A 23194-nucleotide genomic window follows, 5' to 3' on the forward strand; every position below is an offset into this window, starting at 1 on the left:
CTTATATCAAAGTTGTATCACACATATATCAAAACTGTATCAAGTATGTATCACAAGAACACATTTTCACTCAATTTTGTACCAATTCACCCTCGAGCTTGGGCCCGCCACATCATGTAGATACAAAGTTATACACATATATCAAAACTGTATCAAATGTATATCGCAAAAACACATTTTCAGTCAATTTTGTACCAAATCACCCTCGAGCTTAGGCTCGCCACATCATGTAGATACAAAGTTGTACACATGTATCAAAGCTATATCAAATGTATATCACAAAAACACATTTTCACTCAATTTTGCACCAAATCACCCTCGAGACTTGTACCAAGTCTGTATCACCAAAGTTTGAAAAATCGCTAGGCGCTAGTCGGGCGGTGGCCAAGGGACTAGCATCTAGGCAGTTTTGTATTTTTTAATTTTTATTTTATTTTTATAGCTTTTGTTTATATAATTAAAAATATATAAAGACTTTAAGAGTAATAAAATTGCATCTAGAATATTCAAATTTCAAAAGAATATGCAAATATTTTTGGCATACAAATATACCAAAAAAAAAACTCCCAAGCATAGCACCTACCGCCTAGCCGCCTAATCCGCCTGGGCGCCCGCCTAAAATCCAAACACCCAGAGTCACTGATTCTTCATTAGTCGAGGCGGAGAGGCACCGCCCAACTCCTAGGCAGCCTGGGCGGTCGAGTTTTAGAACATTGTGTATCACAGTGTATCATCAAAAAATATTTTCACTCAATTATACCCCAAATCACCCTCTCGAGGTATGGGCTTGCCACGTATGCTATATCAAAATTATATAATTTCACTCAATTTTGTATTTAATCACCCTCGGGTGAATTATATGAAGGGAGCTTCTATTCATACCTCCAAAATTGGTATTTTGACCTCTCACTTTTTTCAAGTAATAGTTGACTTTGTCAACTCATGTCAAATTACCAATAAAGATACAAATAAGGGGAAAAAAAAATCTCTTATCTCTACGAACAGTAATAGTCTTCAACTTGGGAAAAAATATCTCCTCCAATGTAAACCCTAAAATATATATGGTCAAATGTTATTTAACGTTGTAGTCAAAATTTTCTGAATTTGATTTTGTCCTTGTAAAGTGATAGACTTCCTTGCTTACACAGCTGACAATTTACAAGATCTATCACTGCGCTATAAAAAAAATAAAAAATAAAATGAAAGAAAATGAGAAATACAAAGACACCTCAGTTGATGAAGCCATGCTCATTCTGAATGCAATCAAACATGTGAACGAGAGGAGACAAAAAGCAATCCTCCAGCACGTTTATTTGACAAACGCAGCAATGAGTAGTTGTCCACAAGATTTTCCTGCACATCATCAGTGTAGAACAATTTTATGTGGAACTATTCTATAGATATGATGAAAAATTCGACCCTCTGATATAAATCTATGGAGAATGCACTAGACTCGTGGTTGATTATTGTAATTTCCTCCACTATCCCATACATATCTAAAACAAAAGGACCATGCATTTTCATTTCAAGTTGCTATTAGGGACAGTGACACTTAAATGCAATGAAAATAATACTTGGAAAACATATATGTACGAGATGATGAGCAAACATGGTATTGTTGCATACGCTAACCAAGAGTCGACAAATCATTGAAAAAGTGTCAGCACCTCTGTTACTCGTGTATGGAGGATGAACTTCCAAAAAAAAAAAAATTGCTGCAATTCCAAATCTTCAAAAACTGAAAAAGGTCCAACTACTGATTTTTAAAAGTATGAATAGAATCTTAAAAAAAAAAGAAGGCTTTTATTGATTTTATTGGATGATGGACATTATAGGAAAATTAGAGAGGTGTAGATAATAAATTGATTATTTGTAAAAGTAAGTTAGAAGTCTATTAAGTAGAGAGGTCCAAATGTTAAATTTGAAGGTATGAATAGAAGCTCCCTTATATGAAAGTCTTGCTGCCAAAGACTGAAATATGGTTTTGGAGGGAACTTGAGGCAAGAGCCCTAACTCGCCTCGACCCAGTTGCTACAATGACTGCTCTGATGTAACTGGGCAGAAACAATTTCCTTTTTCTCCGCTGCCTGGAAACAACCCCCCGCCCGGGTCTCTCTTCTCTGTGTATTATCACGAAGAAAACAATTGCCTCCATATGTAAGTATAGCTCAAATATGTCTAATGATTTTCTTAGTTTCTTTATTGATGTCTCCGCTTGATTTGCCTATTAGGTTTGTTGAATTGGCGTTGCATGATTTCTTTCTTGTTTAAGGTTTTCACAGTGGATAGATTGTTGACGAGTTATCAGTTATGCTATTATGAAGAATAGATGATATATATATATATATGTGTGTGTGTGTGTGTGATCCTTTTCCTCCTCCTAGGCTCCTAGTCCTCGGTAACAAAAGATAGGGTGGTTCTGGATGTTTAGGATTGTGGGCTGTGATGTGAGGATGAAGGGAGTATATATTAGGTAGGCTGCTATGGGGGACAGAATTGATGTTTACAATTTTTAATAAGAGTAATCTATTTAGTCATGAAATTCACCTCTCTTTTCCCTTCTTTTTCCTCAATCCTGCACTTGCTAAACATCAACCTCTAATCTGCGAAAAAAATAAGCTCCTTAATCTTTCGCTGTTTGGTCTTTTGTTTAGTTGTGCACAGCTTTCTTAAAGTTTTAGGAAAGCAGATTCTTTCCTTATTGACTAGGGTTTTCAGAGAGGGAGAGGGAGAGGGGGAGAGAGGCCATTGGTTAGCTAGGTTTTCAAAAATTTCTTCTAATCTACCAATTTATTCTACCCACAGTGCTTGTGATTTTGAGAGAGAGTTTCCTGAACCTTGTCGACAAGTTTTGTGTTTGTCTGTGCTGCCTTTTTCTTTATTGATTTAAAGGAATTTCTCAGTAAAATTTAGTTGATTTAACTACCTACATAAGCACATTGATCCTAACGACCTCTTTAAATTACTGATACTCTTCATTATACATTTAATATCAGTTATTTAATTATGTCCACCGAGAGGCGTTATTTTTCGAGCAGTGTGACACAAACTCACCCAAGAGATCCAAGAACAGGACCTGGAGTCAAAATCCCAAGGGGTGCAGACACAAGAATCAGTTTCAGATTCTGCAAGGTATTTGGACGCAGCTGGATTGATGCTCCAGACGCCACGGTTTTTGATGCTCCAAAGTTTGAAGCTAAAAGAGTAATTACAGTTCTTCTTTCTGCTGTCAGAAAATCATCCAAAAGGCGTTATTACACCAAGATCATAGTTGAGAATCTTTCGAGCATTGGTGTCCCATTACATGAGCAGGACACAATTATTGAAAGTGTATTTACTCTTGCTGAAGTGGCTATCCCTGGTATGCCTATTCTTGTACGGGTTGGGGAGGTGACTGTCTGCCTCTTAGACAGTGCAAGTAATCTTGGCATAGGGGATGTGACCTGCCCCTTATGGTGCAATGGACGATATGTTGATGATCGTCAAGGTATGTATCAAAGGCTTGAAATGGAAGCCATGTATTCAGATGTCCCCAAGCTTATTCCTGCAACTGAATCATCCATTGAGGGTTTGGAGAAAGTGAGACTTGATAATTTGGAAGATGCTGTTAGACAGATGCCATGTACTATTTGTATGGAGGGCCTTGATCACTTTGATGCTGCAGAAGAAGGGACTGATCATCAGCATATGATTGCTTGCTTGCCCTGCTCACATACTTATCATGGAGATTGCATTGTCCAGTGGCTCAAGACGAATTATGTGTGTCCCTTATGCCGATCCCCAATTGTGGAAGAGGGTGAGCCATCGAAGGCCCCATTGAGGCTGCATTGGCCTATGCTCATGATGTCTGCGGTTGGTATGCTGACTGCTACGCTCACTCCCAGATTGTTGAACCGGAGCTAAAGATGAAAATATCAGCATCTCGTGTAGATCTTGTGTCATTGACCATGTACTTGGCGGTTTAGTTTCTTCAAAGCATTTGGATTTTCAAGAGTAGATGCAAACAGAGTTAGCTTTTATATATATGTATGCATTGTTGGTATATGTTCTTTTATTACAACTCTCTCTCTATTTTCTAGTACTGTGGATTTGTGGATCAAGTAAAATTGATCTGAATAACGTAGTAGTTTTACTTTGTCAAAAGCATGAGATTACTTACCTTGGCCAATCATAGGGGGATTTCTTCTGTTTGTTAAGTGCTTCAGTTACTACTAACAGTTTCTTTTGCTGCCACGAGGTCCTCTTGTCTTTACTCTTTCCTTTGCACTTGTTGGCTTGGATGTTGGTACTTGGTTTACTACTGAAATTTGCACTTGTACATGTATGATCACACCTCTAGTTTTTTCCAGGAGCTATGTGATGCTTGCAATTGCAGGGCTTTCCCCCTCTATATTGAAGTGTAGTCCTGTGGCTTTGAATTGCAATGAGCGTGGTCTTGGTCTTGCAAACGGAGCTCCAGAACTATATGGAAGCAGGTTAGGTTATAATTTCGGCATTTTAACAAGCAACTTGAATTTATGAAAAAAACATACTATCAAATAAATGAAGTGTACCACCCCTTAATTTGATTTACAGGCTACAAAAAGTTTGTGAAAGCTATGTTGCTCAGCTGCAACTGTGCCAGGTATGACCTAAGAAATCGTTGTACTATGCTTATTCCAGTTACTTATTATATCCAGTAAACGAACTTCCTCTAATATGAATCTTCATGTTATGGATATGGATATCGACTATTTACTATTTGTGAAAGCTTACCCGCAATCTATGATTTAGCTCTCCATCAATTACAATGTTAACCTACATTACAGAACTTTGACAAATTACATGATTGCTTCTTAGCTTCTGAGCAGTTGTTATTATGATGCATTGTTCACAGCTCCAGAGCTCCTTGTGTTTCGTTCCGGCCTTCCAGATTGGTGTCTCTACAAATAGACTTCCAGCCCGATCTGAATGAAAATCTTAATTAGTATTCATACTAACATTATATATGTAAAGAGACATTAAAAAAACCAATTGAATTCCCATATGATCCTAGCCATAACAACTCTTATACTCGATCTTATGCTAACCCGAAACATATATGATTTTTCTGCCTCTTGTTGTCCGTAATATTGCTGTGGCAGGTCAAGGAGATGGTGCTACCCCTTTTGCGTGAATCAGAGCTGGCACTTACCAATGATGTTATTGAATCAATCGTTGACAAGGTTTTGATCATTCGATCTGGTCTTTGTTTTACATTGTATTTTACTCGTTATCCAATCTAATTAGCTTCATGTTTTCATATAGACAATGATGGAGGCAGCTTTAAAAGGAGATGGAAAAATTGATCAAGAAGAGTGGAAGGAATATGTGGCAAAACATCCATAAAGAATATGACTCTTCCATATCTACAGTGAGTCCTAAAAGCCTATTAATCTCACCAGTACCGGTTTCATTTCTCTCTTCTATTCGGCCCTAAGCCAGTTTATATCTAATCCTGTTGAGAGTTACATATGCTGAACATATAGCCATACCTGAAATAAGAGATAATATTTGCTAAAGAGTGTATTAAGTACTGATTAACTAGCTAGTGTCCGAAATTGAACTAATGTAGTCATTTTCGGTTAACTTAATATGCTATTTCGATACTACATTTTCATCAAAGTTTCAGAATCTTAAGTTTGTTAATTTTCTGTTTTCTAGGGACATAACAATAGCATTTCCCAGCTTTGTGCTCAACACCGAAGTTCAAGATTAGATATGGTTGCATGGTAAAGATACCAGAGTACCAGACTGTAGCAAAACCTTTTCTCCGTGGATGTCTCAACACATCTAGTAATGAGGCTCCATGTCCGAGGCAGCAGTACTGGTACCGGTTGATTGAGAGGCATCAGCCACAAATATATATATATGGCAATGGCTCCGGGTGGATCATAATGAATCCTCCATCGGTCTCAGCCTCAGGCACAACATCAACCCACGCCTGAGTACGGTACAAAGAAATTAGACGCATGCACATTTATTAACACGATTTGAAGGAAGAAACAATTGAATCAACTGCATGGATTTGTAACTGAAATTAATAAACTTGTGCTATTCATACTAATTAAGTTAACAGATAGTAGTGCGTAAATTAGATGAGGTTACTTCATCTAAATGAACGGATTTAACAAAAACCTGACAAAGTTAGTACATCTATGAAGTATGAAGTTATCAAGCAAGGGGATACACCAAGTTTTCATACATCTAGTAGTACACATGAAAAGGATCTGATTTTTGAAGAAGAAAAATAAACCAATATGAAAGACATGATTCAGAATTCGAACTGCACGTATATAAGGGTCGTCTTGGGTACCTTGGTGTTCCCTGTTTGCCATACCCTTATTATTATTTTTTTTTATACTTTTAGTAATTAAATTAATATGAGAAGTTTTAAATACACACCCCTAATTACTTAATACACACTCCATACTTAATACACCACCCATTTAATTTCTCATTCTAATATTCTACTAAATACACAACCCAAAGTACCTAAAATATCCTTAATCTCAAAAATCATGAAATATCCTATTATTTGACTATATTAAGACTACTATTTAATATTATTAGTATATTCTAGTATATTGATGTTTTTAAATGACCATATTGATTACTTGTGTTACTTATTCAGAAATCCATAAAGATTTATTATTGCTCCCTTTAAATATATGCATATAAATAGGTTTTATATTATTTGAGTTCTCATCCACCAAACACCATGTTGATCAAGTATAAAATTATGAGTTGAACATTTGACCAAAACCATATCACTAGTTTCTCTCCAATGGTGGAACTACAAAGTTGTCATTAGATGGGCCAAACAAATTAACAATTACAAAGTTTTTTCATCCGAGATGTTTTATATTAGAAAATAAATGGATTAATCGTATCTCTTAGAAAAAAGAAAGAAAATGAAATTAACCAAAAAAGAGAGTAAAACAATCCGTTTTAAAAACATTTAATACCTTTGATTTTGTAATTCTAAATATTATGGCTTCTAACCTCATTTAATTACAATTTATTTAAGAAAATAAATAAATTAGATAGTTTCTAACTTTATTCTTGTACTAAATTAGGAGGCCATGTATAGAAATTTGTTGTGTTTATCTAACTATTTATACATAAATTATTCTATATAAGGAAAATATATTTTTCTTTCTTTCTAATGCATAGATGTCTGTTTTGGTCATTCAACATACCTACAAAATCTAATTTGAAATATAAAATAATAGAGATGTGTATTAAGTGATTAGGGGTGTGTATTTAAAATTTCTCAATTAATATAGTGGAAACCTATTGAACTGGTCAACAGGTTACCTAATTAAATATCGACATATGTCATTTTTAAAAATAAAATTTATCATATTAACAACACACTCTTTCTTGATATGTAACATTGTTAAAAATCATGTAACAAGTATTGTCAAAATAATAAATTACACATAGTTGAACTACAATTACGACTTATGACAACAGTTGTTGTGATTATTGTAATTGAGTGGTCAAAGATGTAAATATCATTTTTGGACAACTTTTATCAAATTTAGAACCTTGATTATCAAGTAGAGAAGCTTCTTACAATACTCAGTACTTGTTACATATCTTTTGGTCTAATTTTAATTTTACCATGTTCACAACATAAATGTTGTCGGAATTGTAAAATGGTTGGTAATCTTGTAAATGGTATAGTTTTTGAAGTAATTACTACAATCAGAACAAAAGTTACCTCTTTTACACCAATAGTTGCAAGTTATGGTAAAATATGTAGTCATTGAGTAATTATTTCATTAATTATAAAAATATAAAGATTTACCACTTTGACAACAAATTTGTTGTTGCACTTGTTAAATTGTCCATAAATTAGTACATTAGTTTAAGTTGAGTAATTACTATAAATAGGACAAAAGTTACCGCTTTTACATCAATTGTTATGATTGTGGTCAAATGTGTAGTCATTGTAGTATTTCATTACTGATAAAAACATAAAGATTTACCACTTTGACAACAAATTTGTTGTCATACTTGTTAAATTGTCTATAAATTAGTACATTAGTTTAGGTGGAGTAATTACTACAAATAGAACAAAAGTTACCGCTTTTACATCAAGTGTTGTCGGTTGTGATAAAATGTGTAGTCATTGTAGTAATAATTTCACTAATGATAAAAACATTCATACATGTTATATTTTATATAATATTTACCACTTTGAGAACTAATGTAACCACTTTGAGGACACATGTGGTAATTAGAAAAAAAAAATCCGCATTAAAGTAAATAAGGTCTTCGTTAGAGAAAAGTAGGTTCTCATTTGAGTAATTAAGTCTTAAAAGTGGTAATTAATTGTAATAGGTTATCATTAGAGTAAAGTAGATTCTCATTTGAGTAAAAGAGACATAAACTAGGTTCTCATTTGACTACATTTAAAACAAATATTATTTATTTTTACACTAATTGTTGTCGTTGTCGTAAAATGCATGTCAAAAGAATTATATTTGGTTAAGGAAACTACTAATGATATAATTAATTGGTAATAAAGATTACTTAACTAATACTAATTTTGCAAACTTAGGTTAGAAGGTTTTTGTTTTTAATAAGGAAAAAACGTAATTTTCAATTGTGTAATTGTCCATTAATAAATAGCATTAATCAAGCATTAATTCACTAATAATAAAATTAGTTAGTAGTTTGTGTTACCAAAAATAATTAGAAAGGCTAAGGGCTAAACAAGTTACCAATTTAACATAGCTATGGTTTCTTTTTACACAAAGTTAATGAATCTCCTGGAGTACCAATTGAGTGCATTGACGAATAGAAATTCAAGATAATTTTCTTTGTGTATGTTGAGATTTATAGTTGCATACTTGCGTAGGCTCGTAAAATTCAAATGAGCATCATTATACTAGTGGATGGTACCCGTATTCCCTTACTTGCTTGACCACTGATTTAGGGTACAAGCATATAGGGTTTATTTGTATGTGCCGTTCTGGCTTTGAGATTAAATGAAATCTCTATTACTCTGTCAAAAAAACAAGTTACCAATTTGTTAAATATTTTGAACCATTGGATATATTACTAATCCAATGGTCCAAAATATTTAACAAAATGCGGGTATGGCAAACACCAAGATACCCAAGAATTCTCTCACATGTATATAGCAAATTAAACAAAGTATATTAGCAAATATATTCAAGATTCACGTCTAGTAATTAATTGTTCAAATAGAATTATCAAGAAGGAAACCTCGAGGTACCTGATAAGAATTCCGTACCTTGTTAACATCCATATCGATCAGAAGAAAGAAAGCTAAGAGTCAAATTGTACATAGTGTTATATTCTTGCTGAATGAAGAATCTAGCAACAAAAAATATAGAAGTCATGGTTAATCAAGGATTCAAGGGATCGCCAGAACAAAAAAGAATGGAGAACGAAACTATATAGATCAAGCAGATCGAATTTATCATACCTCACTAGCCTGTGAACCAAGTCCTTCAAGTTATTAACTGAGCGAATAACAGATACTTCGATCACTTAATAAACAAAACAATTGGATTTTATAAGTTTCTTTCACCTGATGGCTGATCGATCACCTTTACATAATACAATTTGATGAGAAAAAGTTGAAAATGGCATAAAGTTTTCGTTTTCACTCTTGTACACGCAATACAAATGACTGCTAGCTTTGTTGGGTATGCATATGTAGAATATCTCGAACGGTTGGCAGTCTTAAGCATGTGGATTTTATGTAATTATATGTACTAGCGAAGTATGCATGTGGATAAATAAAGGAGGCTGAAATTTGCACACTCAATTTTACATTCTACACATCCTTACCCTTTTTTTTTTTTTAATATTTCTTATCAATTCAAGACATTCCTCTTCCAAAACGACCCCTCTCTCTCTCTCTCTCTCTCTCTCTCTCTCTCTCTCTCTCTCAATCTCTCTCTCTCTCTCTCTCTCTCTCTCTCTCTCTCTCTCTCTCTCTCTCTCTCTCTCAATCTCTCTCTCTCTCTCTCTCTCTCTCTCTCTCTCTCTCTCTCTCTCTCTCTCTCTCTCTCTCTCTCTCTCTCTCTCCATCCACAGAACCCCATTTGTGCAAGAGAAACGCGCAATCTATGGCCCAGATAGTCTCCTCCTCCGCGCTCTCCCACTCGTCCTTCAATCCACTTAAGTACTTACAATCCAACGACACTGCAATAGTCGGCGCCGCCACGGACAAGTCAGAAGCCTGCTGAACCATCCATTTCCCGGTGCTCTTCATCCCCATCTTATCCAACAACTTATCCACCAAAAACCCATCCAAACCGCAATCACAGAGTTCAAAATTGATAAGGGGATTTGCATAATTGCTTCCCGGGGAAACCCGATTTTCCAATCCTCACATGTGGTTTTGAGCACTTGGATTTTGGAGGGGCATGGGGATGCCGAAGAGGAGGCCGGTGGCGAAGTTGTAGAGGGAGGTGAAGATGAGGGAGGTCGAGGTGGGAGACTAAGGTGAGGGCCAAGACGATGGGGATGTAGGTTCCGAGGTCGCCGACTGCGCCGGAGAGTTTGGTGCAGAGGGTCGTCTTGAGGCGGAGGAGAGTGAAGTTTCTTCTATGGTGGAGATATTGCAGCCCAGCGTAAAATTTCTGTTCCAATTGTATTCCAAGTTAAGTCGACCAATACATTGATCACCCATCCACAATGTGCTGACTCCAAGTTTCGCCCAATTTCAACTTTCTGTCAAATACACAGAAAGAGACCAATTGAGTTAAGGTTTCAGCTGAAGGTCGAGAATTGACCCAAAGAAACCATAATAACCACTGTTCGTGGCGGTGAACACGGTGGCCGTACAACCCAAAATACCAAATCTTCAGAAACGTAGAGAACTCATTGAGTAGATGAAGATTCTTACCTTGTTCGCCACCAACGATGACCGGAAAATGCAGAAACGCCGCCAGAATAGTAATCTCAGGAATAACCGACGACACCCAAATCACCAATCCAACAAAACTCAATTAATTCGAAAATCCAACTATAGAGATCGACAAGTAGATCGTGTTTCATACCTCATGCATCACAAAACAATGCCGGAGTCAACGAAAAACCGCTGGAGTTGCAGCGGCTTCTCGCCATCCGTCGTCGAATGGAGGATCCGTGACCAGAAGAACGTCGACGCTGAGGAAACGAACAGAATGGGGTCAGTGCGCCATTGCGTCTTGGCCAGAAGGTGGAGATGGAAATCAGGTTGCTGGCAGCTGATGAGAAGCTGGTAACTCAATTGTAATTATCAATGTTAAACTGGGACTGATCGGCGGTGATGAACTTGGAGACGGCGTCGACGGCGTTGGAGTAATTAGAGGAGGGTTGGAACCTGAGATGGTTGAGGCAGTGAGGGTTGAGTCGAGTGGGCCAGCTGCCTTTGTTGTGGGGGTCTGAGATTGGGGGGGGGGGGGGGGGAGAGAGAGAGTTTCAGTTGTAGGCTGTGGAAGGGAGAGTATAGGGGTGATTTGGTAAAAGCAGCACAAAGGGTGTGTAGAATGTAAAATATGGTGTGCAAATTTCAGCTCCCTAAATATATCATCCTGTTTGTGTGTTTAATTGCCAACGGTTATGGAGCTGTGCATTGTTCAGTCAGGCATATATGCATGAAAAATGCGATGCATCATCATCTCCTTGATATTAATTAATTAAGAATTTGATGTGCTTAATCCAAAATTAATTAAGAACTTGATATGCTAATCCAAAATAAATTTCATCCAACTAAGTTTCATGGGTTTAAGAAGCTGGGTTTTCTGGTTTCTAGGGACATGAACTATATATATAGTATTATTCCCATAGTTCTGAAGTTCAGGAGTAGATACAATCATAAATTTATTCAAGGATAAGGTTTTCTTTTTATTATTATCATTATTTTTATTTTTTATTTTTGGTCTCTGAGATTATTATTATTATTTATTTATTTTTATGAAAATAGGCAACGAGGGGAGAAAGATAATATTGGTTAGTCCCAAGTAGATGTATAAGAATTCAATATCGATCTATAAATTATCATGAACTGTAGAAATGATGTAAGTGATATTTTATACGTACGTACATTGTAATATATATCAATATATGCTATAGATAAGTTAAGGATAAATTTGTTTCGTCATGCATGAGCTAATAGTTTCTAAAAGAGTCAAGTTTGATTTTATCTGATGTATTTTTAGAAGCAAATATTCTCGATAATAGAAGGCATTTAATCCATCTTTTTGCATAATGAATTACAACTACGAATTTGCCATTATTAGCTAGTCGTTTTATTTCACTGAGTACGTAATAATTAGCCTCTCGTATGTATACTCTCATATAATACATCATATAAAAGTCACAGCATCAGCTATAGCTAGTCTAGGCCTTCTGTTTGACATCATACAGGTTGATCATAATGTGATGAACTTAAGACTTTATTAACTTCGATATAAAGCATTAATGAGGCTAATAATTAAGTTCGACAAAATATGATTTTATTTCTTTTGATTATGTTCTTAATTAGATAGAATGTAGCCTGTGTGATGTGAATTGTACTTTGAGAATCTCTTTCGGGATGAAGAAGCACCTCGATGGCTGATTTTCATATTTACATTAAAAAGGTTTATATATTTGAGACTTTGATGATTGAATCGATGAAGTTCGAGATTGCCCCAATAATAATATACACCTTCATTTGTTTGGTTTGTTGTTTTCACTATTCATAATACTCGAATGGTGCTTTTAAAGGATTGTGTTCCATGATAATTAATATTCGATCCTGATCCATAATTGGAGTATATATAGTCCTACTGTGCCCTAATTAATTAAACTACAAACGAGATACGTACTTAAAGTTTCTTGGACTCAGCAGTGTCAGTTGTGGCCTTTGAAGCATTGGGGCCTTCTGGGGCAACGGTTGTCTCCGAGGCAGCACTGGTCTGCGCGGCAGCGATCGATGGGTTGCAAATCAGAGATGGACTCAGATGCATCACTCACAACGAATCCTCCATCGGATTCAACGGCAGTCAGAACTTCAACCCGCACCTAATTAAGTAAATTACACACATATTCGATCTTCACCAGAATCTGAAGAAAGAAACAATTAATAAATCAAGTGGATTTGTAGTGTAAGACAGCAAACTAAACTGCAAATTAAGCTTGTGGATGGGTCAATTACAATGTACGACTGTACGTCTAAACGTAGCAATTAAATTAGGTTGTACTATTTTACTGAATTCAACAAAAACTGTACAAAGTTATTTACATCTGTGAAGTATGAAGTAATCAAGCCTTTGCTTGATTAATTTCAGTACTAGTTTATATTATATTATATATATATATATATATATATATATATATATATATAGTTCACATGCACTCAAGGACGGCAATGGGGCAGGTTGGGGATGTGGATGGGGACGTCAATGCACTCAGGGACTGCGGTCATTCTCCACCCCCATGCCCGCCTCAATCCCTAATAAAAATATATTGGGATTCCCCATCCCCATCCCCACTAAAGACTAAGAGCATTTTTACCAGACTCTCTATTTTTGCTCCTTAGCTATTTGGAGAGCATGTTTACCTTTTATATATTTTAGTTGTTGCACCAGATTCTTAAATGACTCTCCATTATAACTTTTAGCTATCTCGCTCCTAAATATAAATAGCGAGATGAGGCTCTCGATAATTTAAAACATTCATTTTGAGTTATTTTATGTAATATATATATATATATATATATAGACACAGCAAAGATCAGAGGCGGACGTCCGCGAACTTGAAAACTGCGGATCAAACACGTGTCATCCTTTGGTTGGTTGTTGAAATTTCAATGGAGTCAACTTTATTTTCAGAGCTTTTATGTGGGTCCCACCCATATCATCTTCTCTATCTCTCTTCCTCTTTCTCTTCCTCTTGAAGGATCCAGAACTAGTCGAACTCGTGCATGGTGGCCGGTTCAATCCCGGTCTTTTTCTTGAGGCAAAGCGATGAAAAAAGCAAACTCATCTCAAATTTCAGTCCTTCCTACCAGCCATTAAGTTTCCATGGTCGCATCTCACTAATGAAGCTCGACATAGAAGATTTTTTTCTCTTTTTTCTTTTCTTGTAGGTTGGTAGTTTGGTGCTGATCTCCTCTAGACTTCTCTCCTAATCTCTATCTCTCAGATACAGGTCCTCCCTTTTGAGTTTTAATCTTCGATCCCAAAATCAAGGATTTTACTTCTCTATTTTATGGGCATCAGTTCCTCAGTTAAATGACTTTTCTAATTTCTGAGATAAGTTTCTAGGCTCTACTCTATTAATTGAAAATTCATGTTTGCATTTACTTACAAATCTGTTTGGGTTTACTTGATTCAATCAATTAGAAAGCTTTACATCAGTTACTCCCATATTAATAAAAAAACTATTCTATTCTTGTAGATGTTTGATGCTCGCAAGCTATATCATTTGATTAAAGAACAAACATGATTTGGGATGTTTTTGGTGTTCTTTCTTGGGCTATGAGATCCTTGGGTGTTAGGAAGATGATTCAGTAGTACGTGGGACCGCGTGCTAATGAGTTTAGCAACTCAACCAATGAATGACTGACACGTCATTTAATCCGCAGTTTTCAAATTCGCTGACGTTCGTCTCTGATCTTTGCTCTGTTTGTGTATATCTATACTATTATTCAGAGAAGAGGTGTTGTTAGCCAAAACTGATTTTTTTTACCTTTATAGCCCTCAAATATTAAAATATCATGGATTACATTTTAACATCATGGATAAAAATGTAAAAAGCAAAATAAAACAATAAAAAAAAATAAAAAAATAACTATTTCAAACTCTCCACTCTCACAATTATAACTCCCCACTAGGTGTGTGGACATTTTCTAGTATATATATATATATTTAAACTATTTAGTATTCAATTAAAAAAATAATAGAAATTCAAAACTAGCTAAAATAGAAAGCATTGATGCAGACGTATTTCTAAAATGGCTAGTTAAAATGACTTTTTAATTACTTTGGCTAAAATTTGACTCAAAAATAGCTAGTATTGCTAAAGATGCTCTAAACCCGCCCCAAATCCCCAATAAGAATTTAATAAATAAACTATTTTTTTTCTCATATTGCCTTTTTTATAATAAAAAACTACAATAAATAAAATTAACATGATTAAATTCATAAATCATAATTCAGTGATTGCAAAAGTCAAAACACAATTAAAATAAAAGTGTAGCTATTAAAGTAAAGTAGTAAATGCATATAAAAAATAAATTAATATATTTATATATATATATATATATATATTATTGGGCCGGGGTTTGGGAAAGGGGATCACAATACCATCCCCGCCCCATCCCCAATCTTAGATAGCGGGGATTGGGGATCCCCATCCTCATTCCCCATTTGTCCCTGAATTCTCCCTCATTAGGGGAGGGCATCCAATGGAACTCCGCCCGATGGAGATTTTTGGCATCCCTACATGCACTATGGATCTTGATTAGTTATTAAAGAGAGGAAAAAAAAAATACCAAGAATGGAAAGACCTAGCTGATAATCCTGATATGTTCATGTCAAGAGAATTCATTAGATTAACTGTCGGACCTTTTTCTCCGCCCCTTTGGTATTGTAATTCTGAATAAAGAATGACACATTTACTTACTTGGAATGGGAGGGAATGATTACAGGGTAAAAACATTCATGCGTTTACTAACATAAAAATGAATCGGAATGATTCCAGGTAAAAGAATTTCTGCGTTTACTAACACATGAATGAATTGGAATGGGTGTAGGTCTCACCTATCAAGAATCGATTCCTGAATACTCAGAAATTTAATTACGAATGGGGAAGATGGGTTTAGGAATCAATCCTCCGGAATCAATACCGATTCATTTCTTCTCCTATTCCACTTGTTTCCGATTCATGATTATTTTTCATCACAAGTAAGTAAACGTGCCAAAAATAGAATGGAAGGATGGGCATGAAAGCAGATCTTGTGCCATACCGGCCTCTCTTAAAAACTAATCTCACATAAACTCTTATTCAAAACTAAATTGAAGTAGGATAAACGCTCCAATCAATTAATTCAATCAGAATCCTTCAGCTAGAGTAGCTATATATACATGCCTATGAGTATCTAAATAGCCTCCATGCATTAAGGTCAGATTATTAGTGATATATACTCGCTTCAATCTTATTACGATCACGAGTGATGAGTCCTTCCAGCATCCCGGAGGAGAGACATTACTTTAGTTTTAAAACGTCGCAAACAGAAGCAAGAAGACCCCCGAGCACGATAATCCCACCGGAAACGCATCCAATGAAATTAATATTCATGAGGGCAACCGAGATCCATCGTATTGGTGATCCAAGCGACATTACTTATGGTGGACCTGTAATCGTATCTGAAGCAAAACTTAATGTCCGTCGCAACTGGATTGGATACGCTATACATATGCTTAAGGCTCTTTCGGCCATGTTGGTCCCAGAAGATGAGCACCGGGTTCTAATTCAGAGAATGTATAAAGAATGTGTACCCCTGTGGGTGACAAACATCCCTATTACTGTGGTCATAGCCGACGTGACTGTGAGCTTCTCTAGCGACTTTAGGAGTACTACTGCTTTTGCGAGCCTTGATATTGTCTTTGATAGGACAAGGGATTTGAGGGAATTAGAAGAATCCATGGAAAGATATGAGCCCAAGTTTATTCCTGCAACCAAGTCGTCCATTGAGGCTTTGGAGAAGGTCACACTCGATAGTTTGGATGAAGCGGCTGCTAGTTTTACATGTGGTATTTGTCAGGAGGGTCTTGATCAGTTGAAGGCTGTCGAAGAAGAAGAAGATCATGGGGATATTAAGCCAAGGACGACGATTACTCGCTTGCCCTGCTTACATATCTATCATGATACTTGCATTGTCCAGTGGCTGAAGATCAGCCACTTGTGTCCCTTATGCCGACACGCACTGCCAACTGTGGAAGTCGGAGAGCAAAGAAACCCAGCTTAAGGGCGGCTTTAGTATTTACTTTAATCATGAATATCATTATCAATTATTGCAAAAATTTATTCCAAGTTGGTATGTACCTAGACAAGACTCATCTTTACACAGTCAGTTGAGGCTGCTGCAGCCCTTTGTAGCTGTACTACAAATTTTATTTTTGGTTCTTTTAAGGGCTGAGGTTTGTCTAATTGATATGCAATTCACCTATAAATTTTGCATTATAAAGCGGTTGCTGACAACATAATTGTCTCAAGAGTAAAGGGAAGATAACATCAAGCAAATTTAAGACATCTATGTTGCCTTGCAAAACCATCACATACCATATCAAGCAATTTGTCAATGAAGGTCTTTAAAAGCAATCTTTCAATTAGAGTTATGAAGAGTAACAGCTCTAGATATGTGCTGCGGAGTGACAGATGAAGTCAAGCAAAGTATACAGAATTAGGTCCATCATAATGGAACGTCGAATTACAATTGCGTGAGCAAATTCCAGGCGAAGACAATCCTCACAAAATCAGAATTACTTCTGTGAAACTCACTTTGGCGGAATCATCTGCAACCAGAAACCTTACAAAATCAATAGGATATTTAAAAGATAATCTTATTTCAAAAAGCAACAAACATAGTAATTGTATCTGTGGTAACAAGGGAGAAAGTCGGGCATCGTATAGTACCTCAGCAGCATTGTCAATGGCAGCGTCTGGTCCCCCAACAGTCCTAACTTCAACCCCACTAGACTCGTCTTTGTGGTCTTTCTGAATAACCAGTGAAAACCAATAAGATGAACAAAGGAACTAAGGTACACAACTTAATACCTTCCAGATTGTAAACCACATATGAAACATAGAAAATCATCCTGGCTGTCAGATTTATTACCCTTTTAAGCCAAAAAAAAAAAGTACTAGCAAGAAGACAAACAAGTGTAATAAAGGCCAGACAAGGAACTGAAAAATGAGTAGCTATTATGATGGCCCAGGTAGCAACAACTGTCTCACAAAACAAAGTAAAACTAACAAGCCAAAGGTGCAATAACAACAGCATGGTAGCACCAAAATGTCAGGCAGTACCAGCAGTTCAGTTTCTCAAAGATTATAGTGACTAGCTGCCACATGGTTAACTAAAGTACTTACTGTTCTATTAAATAGATGGTTTAATTGTCATCTAACATCAATAACTGGAGAAAACTAAACTCAAGCTAAAAAAAAAAAAATGCATGCCCCAAAAATCTAATGAACTCCATAACTGGGAACAGACATCATTAATCAGGCAAGCATAAAGTACCTCAGCTTCATTGTCAATCACATTAAAAGCCCTTCGTGTGGATTCTTCTTCAGCACTATCAGATTTCTGAAAAGCAGTAAAACCAATATTACATTATGACAAGAACATAAAAGGAGCACAGAACCTCCTAGTCCTACAAACCACACCTCTTTTGAAGGAAACAGGAAATGAAACACCTTTCGGCCATTATACTCAAGGACGACTGGTGTCTGTCCTGTAGCAATCTTCACTCCAGCCACACTGAAATCAGATTTCTGAAAGAAAGAAAGAAAGGAGGAAAAAAAAAACAACAACAACAACATTATTTGACAAATAATGTATGGACTTCACAGTATTGATACTAAGAACTCATTGGGAAAAAAAGTATTGATACTATAAGTTATTTTCACAGTACCTCTGTTAAGGCACATGGAAAATGGTCATGCTTGACAGCATCAAGTCCAACCTCAGAACCAAACTCTTCCAGTGAACTTTTCTTTTGTGAGACTTTATTTCCAGAATCCATCTTCTACAAACCAGTGCAAATCCAATGGTTTAAAGCAAATAAACAGAGTATCAGAAAAACCTAAAGAAATTCGGGAGATGCTGTAATACCTCAAGGAGCGGAAACTCTTGAAAGATCTTAACATCAACTTCACCAGAATCAAAATACTGGAAAAGCAACAAACAAATAATGCATTAATTCAAAATTATCACTCATAACAGGAAACTAGGAACAGAAGATAAAAACCGAAAAACAAAATTCCATTAGATTCCAAAAGTAGGAACAAACAAAAACAGATCCTTTTCTCAGACAATTGTAAAGTACCTCATCACCATTAAATTTCCAGAAGTTCTTAATTATTAAACCAAAAGCCTCTTTTAATTCAGGAAAACAAAAACAGGCAATGTAATACCTTACTGCAGCCTATATAATCATCAATGATGACTACTGGCTTTCCCTCAGACCCAGCCCTTTTTGATTCTGAAAGAGGTAATTCAAAACTCTGAAAAGAAAAAAGAAAAAAGAAAAAAGGTGCACAACTTAATACCTTCCAGAATGCAAACCACATAAGAAACATAGAAAATCATCCAGGCCGTCAGATTTATTATCCTATAAGCAAAAAAAGTACTAGCAAGAAGATGTCTAAGTGTAATAAAGGCGAGAGAAGGAAATGAAAAATGATCAGCTATTATGACTGCCCAGGCACAACAACTGTCTCACAAAACAAAAGTAAAACTAACAAGCCAAAGGTGCAACAACAACAGCATGGTAACATCAAAATGTCACTTTGGCAGTACCAGCAGTTCAGCTTCTCAAAGATTATAGTAACTAGCTGCCACATGGTTAACTAAAGTACTTACTGTTCTATTAAATAAAGGGTTTAATTGTCATCTAACATCAATAACTGGAGAAAACTACACTCAAGCTAAAAAAAGAAAAATGCATCCCCAAAATTCTAATGAACTCCATAATTGTGGATTCTTCATCAGCACTATTAGATTTCTGAAAGCAGTAAAACTGATATTACATTATGACAAGAACATAAAAGGAACAAAGAACCTCTTAGTCCTACAAACCAAGCCTCTTTTGAAGGAAACAGGAAATGAAATACCTTCCAGCCATTATCCTCATTGACGACTGGTGGCTGTCCTGCAGCAATCTTCACTCCAGCCACACTGAAATCAGATTTCTGAAAGAAAGAAAGAAAGAAAAACAACAACAACAACGTTATTTGAAGAATAATGTATGCACTTCACAGTATTGTTACTAAAAAATCATCAGGAAAAAAAGTTATTTTCACAGTACATCTATTGAGGCACATGGAAAATAGTCATGCTTATAGCATCAAGTCCTACCTCAGAATCAAACTCTTCCAGTGAAGTTTTCTTTTGAGGCTCTTTATTTCCGGAATCCATCTTCTACAAACCAGTGCAAATCCAATGGTTTAAAGCAAATAAACAGAGTATCAGAAAAACCTAAAGAAATTCAGGGGATGCTGTAATACCTCAAGGACCGGAAACTCTTGAAAAATCTTAACATCAGCTTTACCAGAATCAAAATACTGGAAAAGCAAAACAAATAATGAATTAAATCAAAATTATCACTCATAACAGGAAACTAAGAATAGAAGATTAAAAAATAATAAAAATAAAAATAAAAAATTCTATTCGCCTCCAAAAGTGGGAACAAACGGAAACAGATCCTTTTCTCAAGCAATCGAAAAGTAACCATCACCATTAAATTTCCAGAAGTTCTTAGGTATTAAACCAACGTTAAAACTCCTAGAAACCAAGCCTCTTTTAATTCAGGAAAAGGAAAACAGGCATTGTAATACCTTAAGGAGATAATCATCAATGATGACTAGTGGCTTTCCTTCAGACCCAACCCTTTTTGATTCTGAAAGAGGTAATTTAAAACTCTGAAAAAAAAAAAAGGTTAATTAAATACAAATTCAGATTATTGATACGATACAATTTCTGAAAGAGGTAATGTCATAACTTGACGGAGCCTATATAATCATTAATGATGACTGGTGGCCTTCCTTCAAACCAAACCCTTTTCATTTTAAAACAAGGAAATCCAATTTCTGAATAGCAACGTACAAAATTCAAAGTAGTGATACTAAATTTGTCTTCACACTACCTCTATGGAGGCAGATGGGAAGTAATCCTGCTAAATAGTATCAAGAAGCCCTTTCTCAGATACTTTAGGTTCCTCTGAAGCCCTTCCATCTGTGGAGGCAGATGGAAAACAATCATGCTTGACACCATCATGAAGTCCTCCCTTAGAATCAAACTCTTCCACTAAAGTTTTCACGGCTTCAGAGTTTTCATTACCAGAATCAATCTTCTAGAACCCAGTATAAACCAATGTCAGAGCTTAGAGCACATTTTGAGTATCACATAAACTGAGGAAATAAAGTAAGTGCTATGATACCTCTGTTGTGGCACGGTCCAACTCATCCTGAGTGAGCTCAACAAAATCATTTATTTCAACTTCATCCTCAGAATCACTCATCTCAGGCCAATTAACCATCTGAGACAATGTCCCAACATTCTCTTCAGGAAGATTCAACAAGAAAAGCATACAGAAAAAATCATTCCTACTCATCAAGATTCTTGAAACCATGTCAAGTATGCAGTAAATGTACCTCATAGTCTTCTTCAAGATCCGCCATCGGAAATCAGAAGCAGCAAATTACTGATCTACAACCACAGAGCAGTAAACCAATTCCTAAAGATTAGAGTCATTCACTTCTCTTTTAGAGTTTCAGTAGCCAAACACGCACCAAAACAGAAAGAAAGATTCAATTGAATGAAAGTAATATCCCTAATTCTGTAAACAAGTGAGAATGTTTACTTTGATCAAGATTGATCTCAGTAACCGCGAACACACCAAAACACAAAGACGACGCAAGAAAGTAACACCGAAACCGTTCATTAATACGGAACGAGAATCACGAACCCTAAGTGCGATTCACACAGAGATCCATCTTACTCCAAACAAAATACGAACCCTAAGTGTTCCTACCATTATCAATTTCAATACGCACCTCAAATTTCTTGGACTCCTGCTTCTCTCGTTCAGCTGCTTCGTCTTCTTGGAGGAAATGAGAAACTTCCAGAAAGGATGAGGAGGAGGGGTTTTATAGGTGAAGAAGAGCGCATCCAATTTGGAGCTGGCGGGAAAATCTGCTGAGTCGAGTTTTGCCATTCTGTTACGAACTAACCAATCGCTCCTCCTACGTGGCACACTGGCTCTCCCTCTCTCTCTCTCTCTCTCTCTCTCTCTCTCTCTCTCTCTTTCTCGGGGCTTGGGGCTTAACGGCCGCTGCTTGCAGTTGTGGGGGTCACGGACGTGAGAGCTGAGAAGTGAGTTTCGTTTAATTAGTAGAGAACTAGAGAGTAGGAGAGTATCTATCACGTTGGATCGTTGGATCGGGTCGGGTCATCCTAATCTCACCCACAAGGACAAAAACGTAATAGGCCCAACCCGTAAAGCCAAGTTTCGGACCACCGCTGAAATGTCCTTTTTTTTTTCTCTCTCTCTCTCCATTTATCCCATTTCTAGAGATTTTTTTCCCACTTACCTCATTAAATTTTTTTAATTCTCTCTTACCCAAAACACTATAAGGAGGTCTTCCCTAATACCCCATATTAAGGTTTTTTTTTTAATACCATTTTACTCTCATCCCTTTGTTACTTAGAGAGAGAGAGAGAAAGAGACCATAGGAGACTTCGCCGGAGCCGGTCGCCGGATTTCGGTCACCAATTCTCCTAATTTTGGCAACCAGTAGCAGGATTCCGGCTAACTTTCTCTGGAGTCCGATCACCGATAGCCTGAATCCGGTCATTGACCGCCTCCCATAGAATGCCCCCAATAGACGTCTGTTGCCCCCTAATAGAGGGGTAATAGAGGTTTATTGCTCTCCAATAGACGTCTACTGCCCCCTAATAGACAACTATTGCCCCCCAATAGAGGACAATAAACCTCTACTGCCCCCCAATAGACATCTATTGTCCCTAATAGAACTTTCGATTGCCAGAATGGGAACTAATCTTCCTAAAATTAGACAAATAAAACTTTGATTAAAGAAAAAAAAAAAAGGAGATTACATCTATCAAAACGTCTATTGCCCTCCAATAAAACTTTTTTTTTCTTTCTGCTGGGCCTTCTGTTTTGCAACATCCATCCAAATTTTGATTAAAAAAAATAATAATAACGAAACAGATCATACCCAAACAGACATTACAATGCAAACTCTGAGCTACCATTGAAAATCCACCCAATGACAACGCCTAACATATTTCAAGATATCAAATTTTAACTCACTCTCCATTTTGGAGAAGGGAGATCAGAAGAGAGATTCAGAGCAGAGTATTGAACAAAACGAGTTGGAAGGTGAGACACCGAGGCTATTTGTACAG

General features: G+C 36.3%; 2 protein-coding genes across 7 annotated transcripts; one reads left to right on the forward strand and one right to left on the reverse strand.

Moving 5' to 3' along the window:
* Nucleotides 1-1971: 1971 nt before the first annotated feature.
* Nucleotides 1972-6200, forward strand: LOC121050387 (calcineurin B-like protein 1). Of its 2 annotated transcripts, XR_005802812.1 has the most exons (6): nt 1972-2157; nt 2997-4475; nt 4576-4624; nt 5124-5204; nt 5287-5392; nt 5683-6200. XR_005802812.1 is itself a non-coding variant. In XM_040510108.1 (5 exons), the coding sequence occupies exons 1-4, from the start codon at nt 4324-4326 to the stop codon at nt 5365-5367; spliced, it is 363 nt and encodes a 120-aa protein (XP_040366042.1). In that variant the 5' UTR covers nt 2517-4323; the 3' UTR covers nt 5368-5392; nt 5683-6200. The 2 variants fall into 2 exon arrangements, 1 of the variants encoding a protein (XP_040366042.1); XM_040510108.1 differs by lacking the exon at nt 1972-2157 and having other exon boundaries at nt 2517-4475.
* Nucleotides 6201-17296: 11096 nt separating this feature from the next.
* LOC112179037 lies at nt 17297-22140 on the reverse strand. Of its 5 annotated transcripts, none has more exons than XM_040510299.1 (14): nt 21820-22140; nt 21418-21467; nt 21204-21302; nt 20602-20685; nt 20272-20328; nt 20123-20185; nt 19879-19956; nt 19180-19269; nt 18878-18934; nt 18678-18791; nt 18430-18537; nt 18284-18349; nt 17677-17757; nt 17297-17555 (listed from the first exon to the last, which is right to left on the reverse strand). In XM_040510299.1, the coding sequence occupies exons 2-14, from the start codon at nt 21442-21444 to the stop codon at nt 17538-17540; spliced, it is 942 nt and encodes a 313-aa protein (XP_040366233.1). In that variant the 5' UTR covers nt 21445-21467; nt 21820-22140; the 3' UTR covers nt 17297-17537. The 5 variants fall into 5 exon arrangements, with proteins under 5 accessions (XP_040366233.1, XP_040366235.1, XP_040366232.1 ...); XM_040510301.1 differs by having other exon boundaries at nt 18460-18537; nt 21418-21472; XM_040510298.1 differs by having other exon boundaries at nt 21418-21472.
* Between the last annotated feature and the right edge of the window lie 1054 nt (nt 22141-23194).

Source organism: Rosa chinensis, chromosome 7, assembly GCF_002994745.2.
Source record: "Rosa chinensis cultivar Old Blush chromosome 7, RchiOBHm-V2, whole genome shotgun sequence".
Taxonomy (NCBI): domain Eukaryota; kingdom Viridiplantae; phylum Streptophyta; class Magnoliopsida; order Rosales; family Rosaceae; genus Rosa; species Rosa chinensis.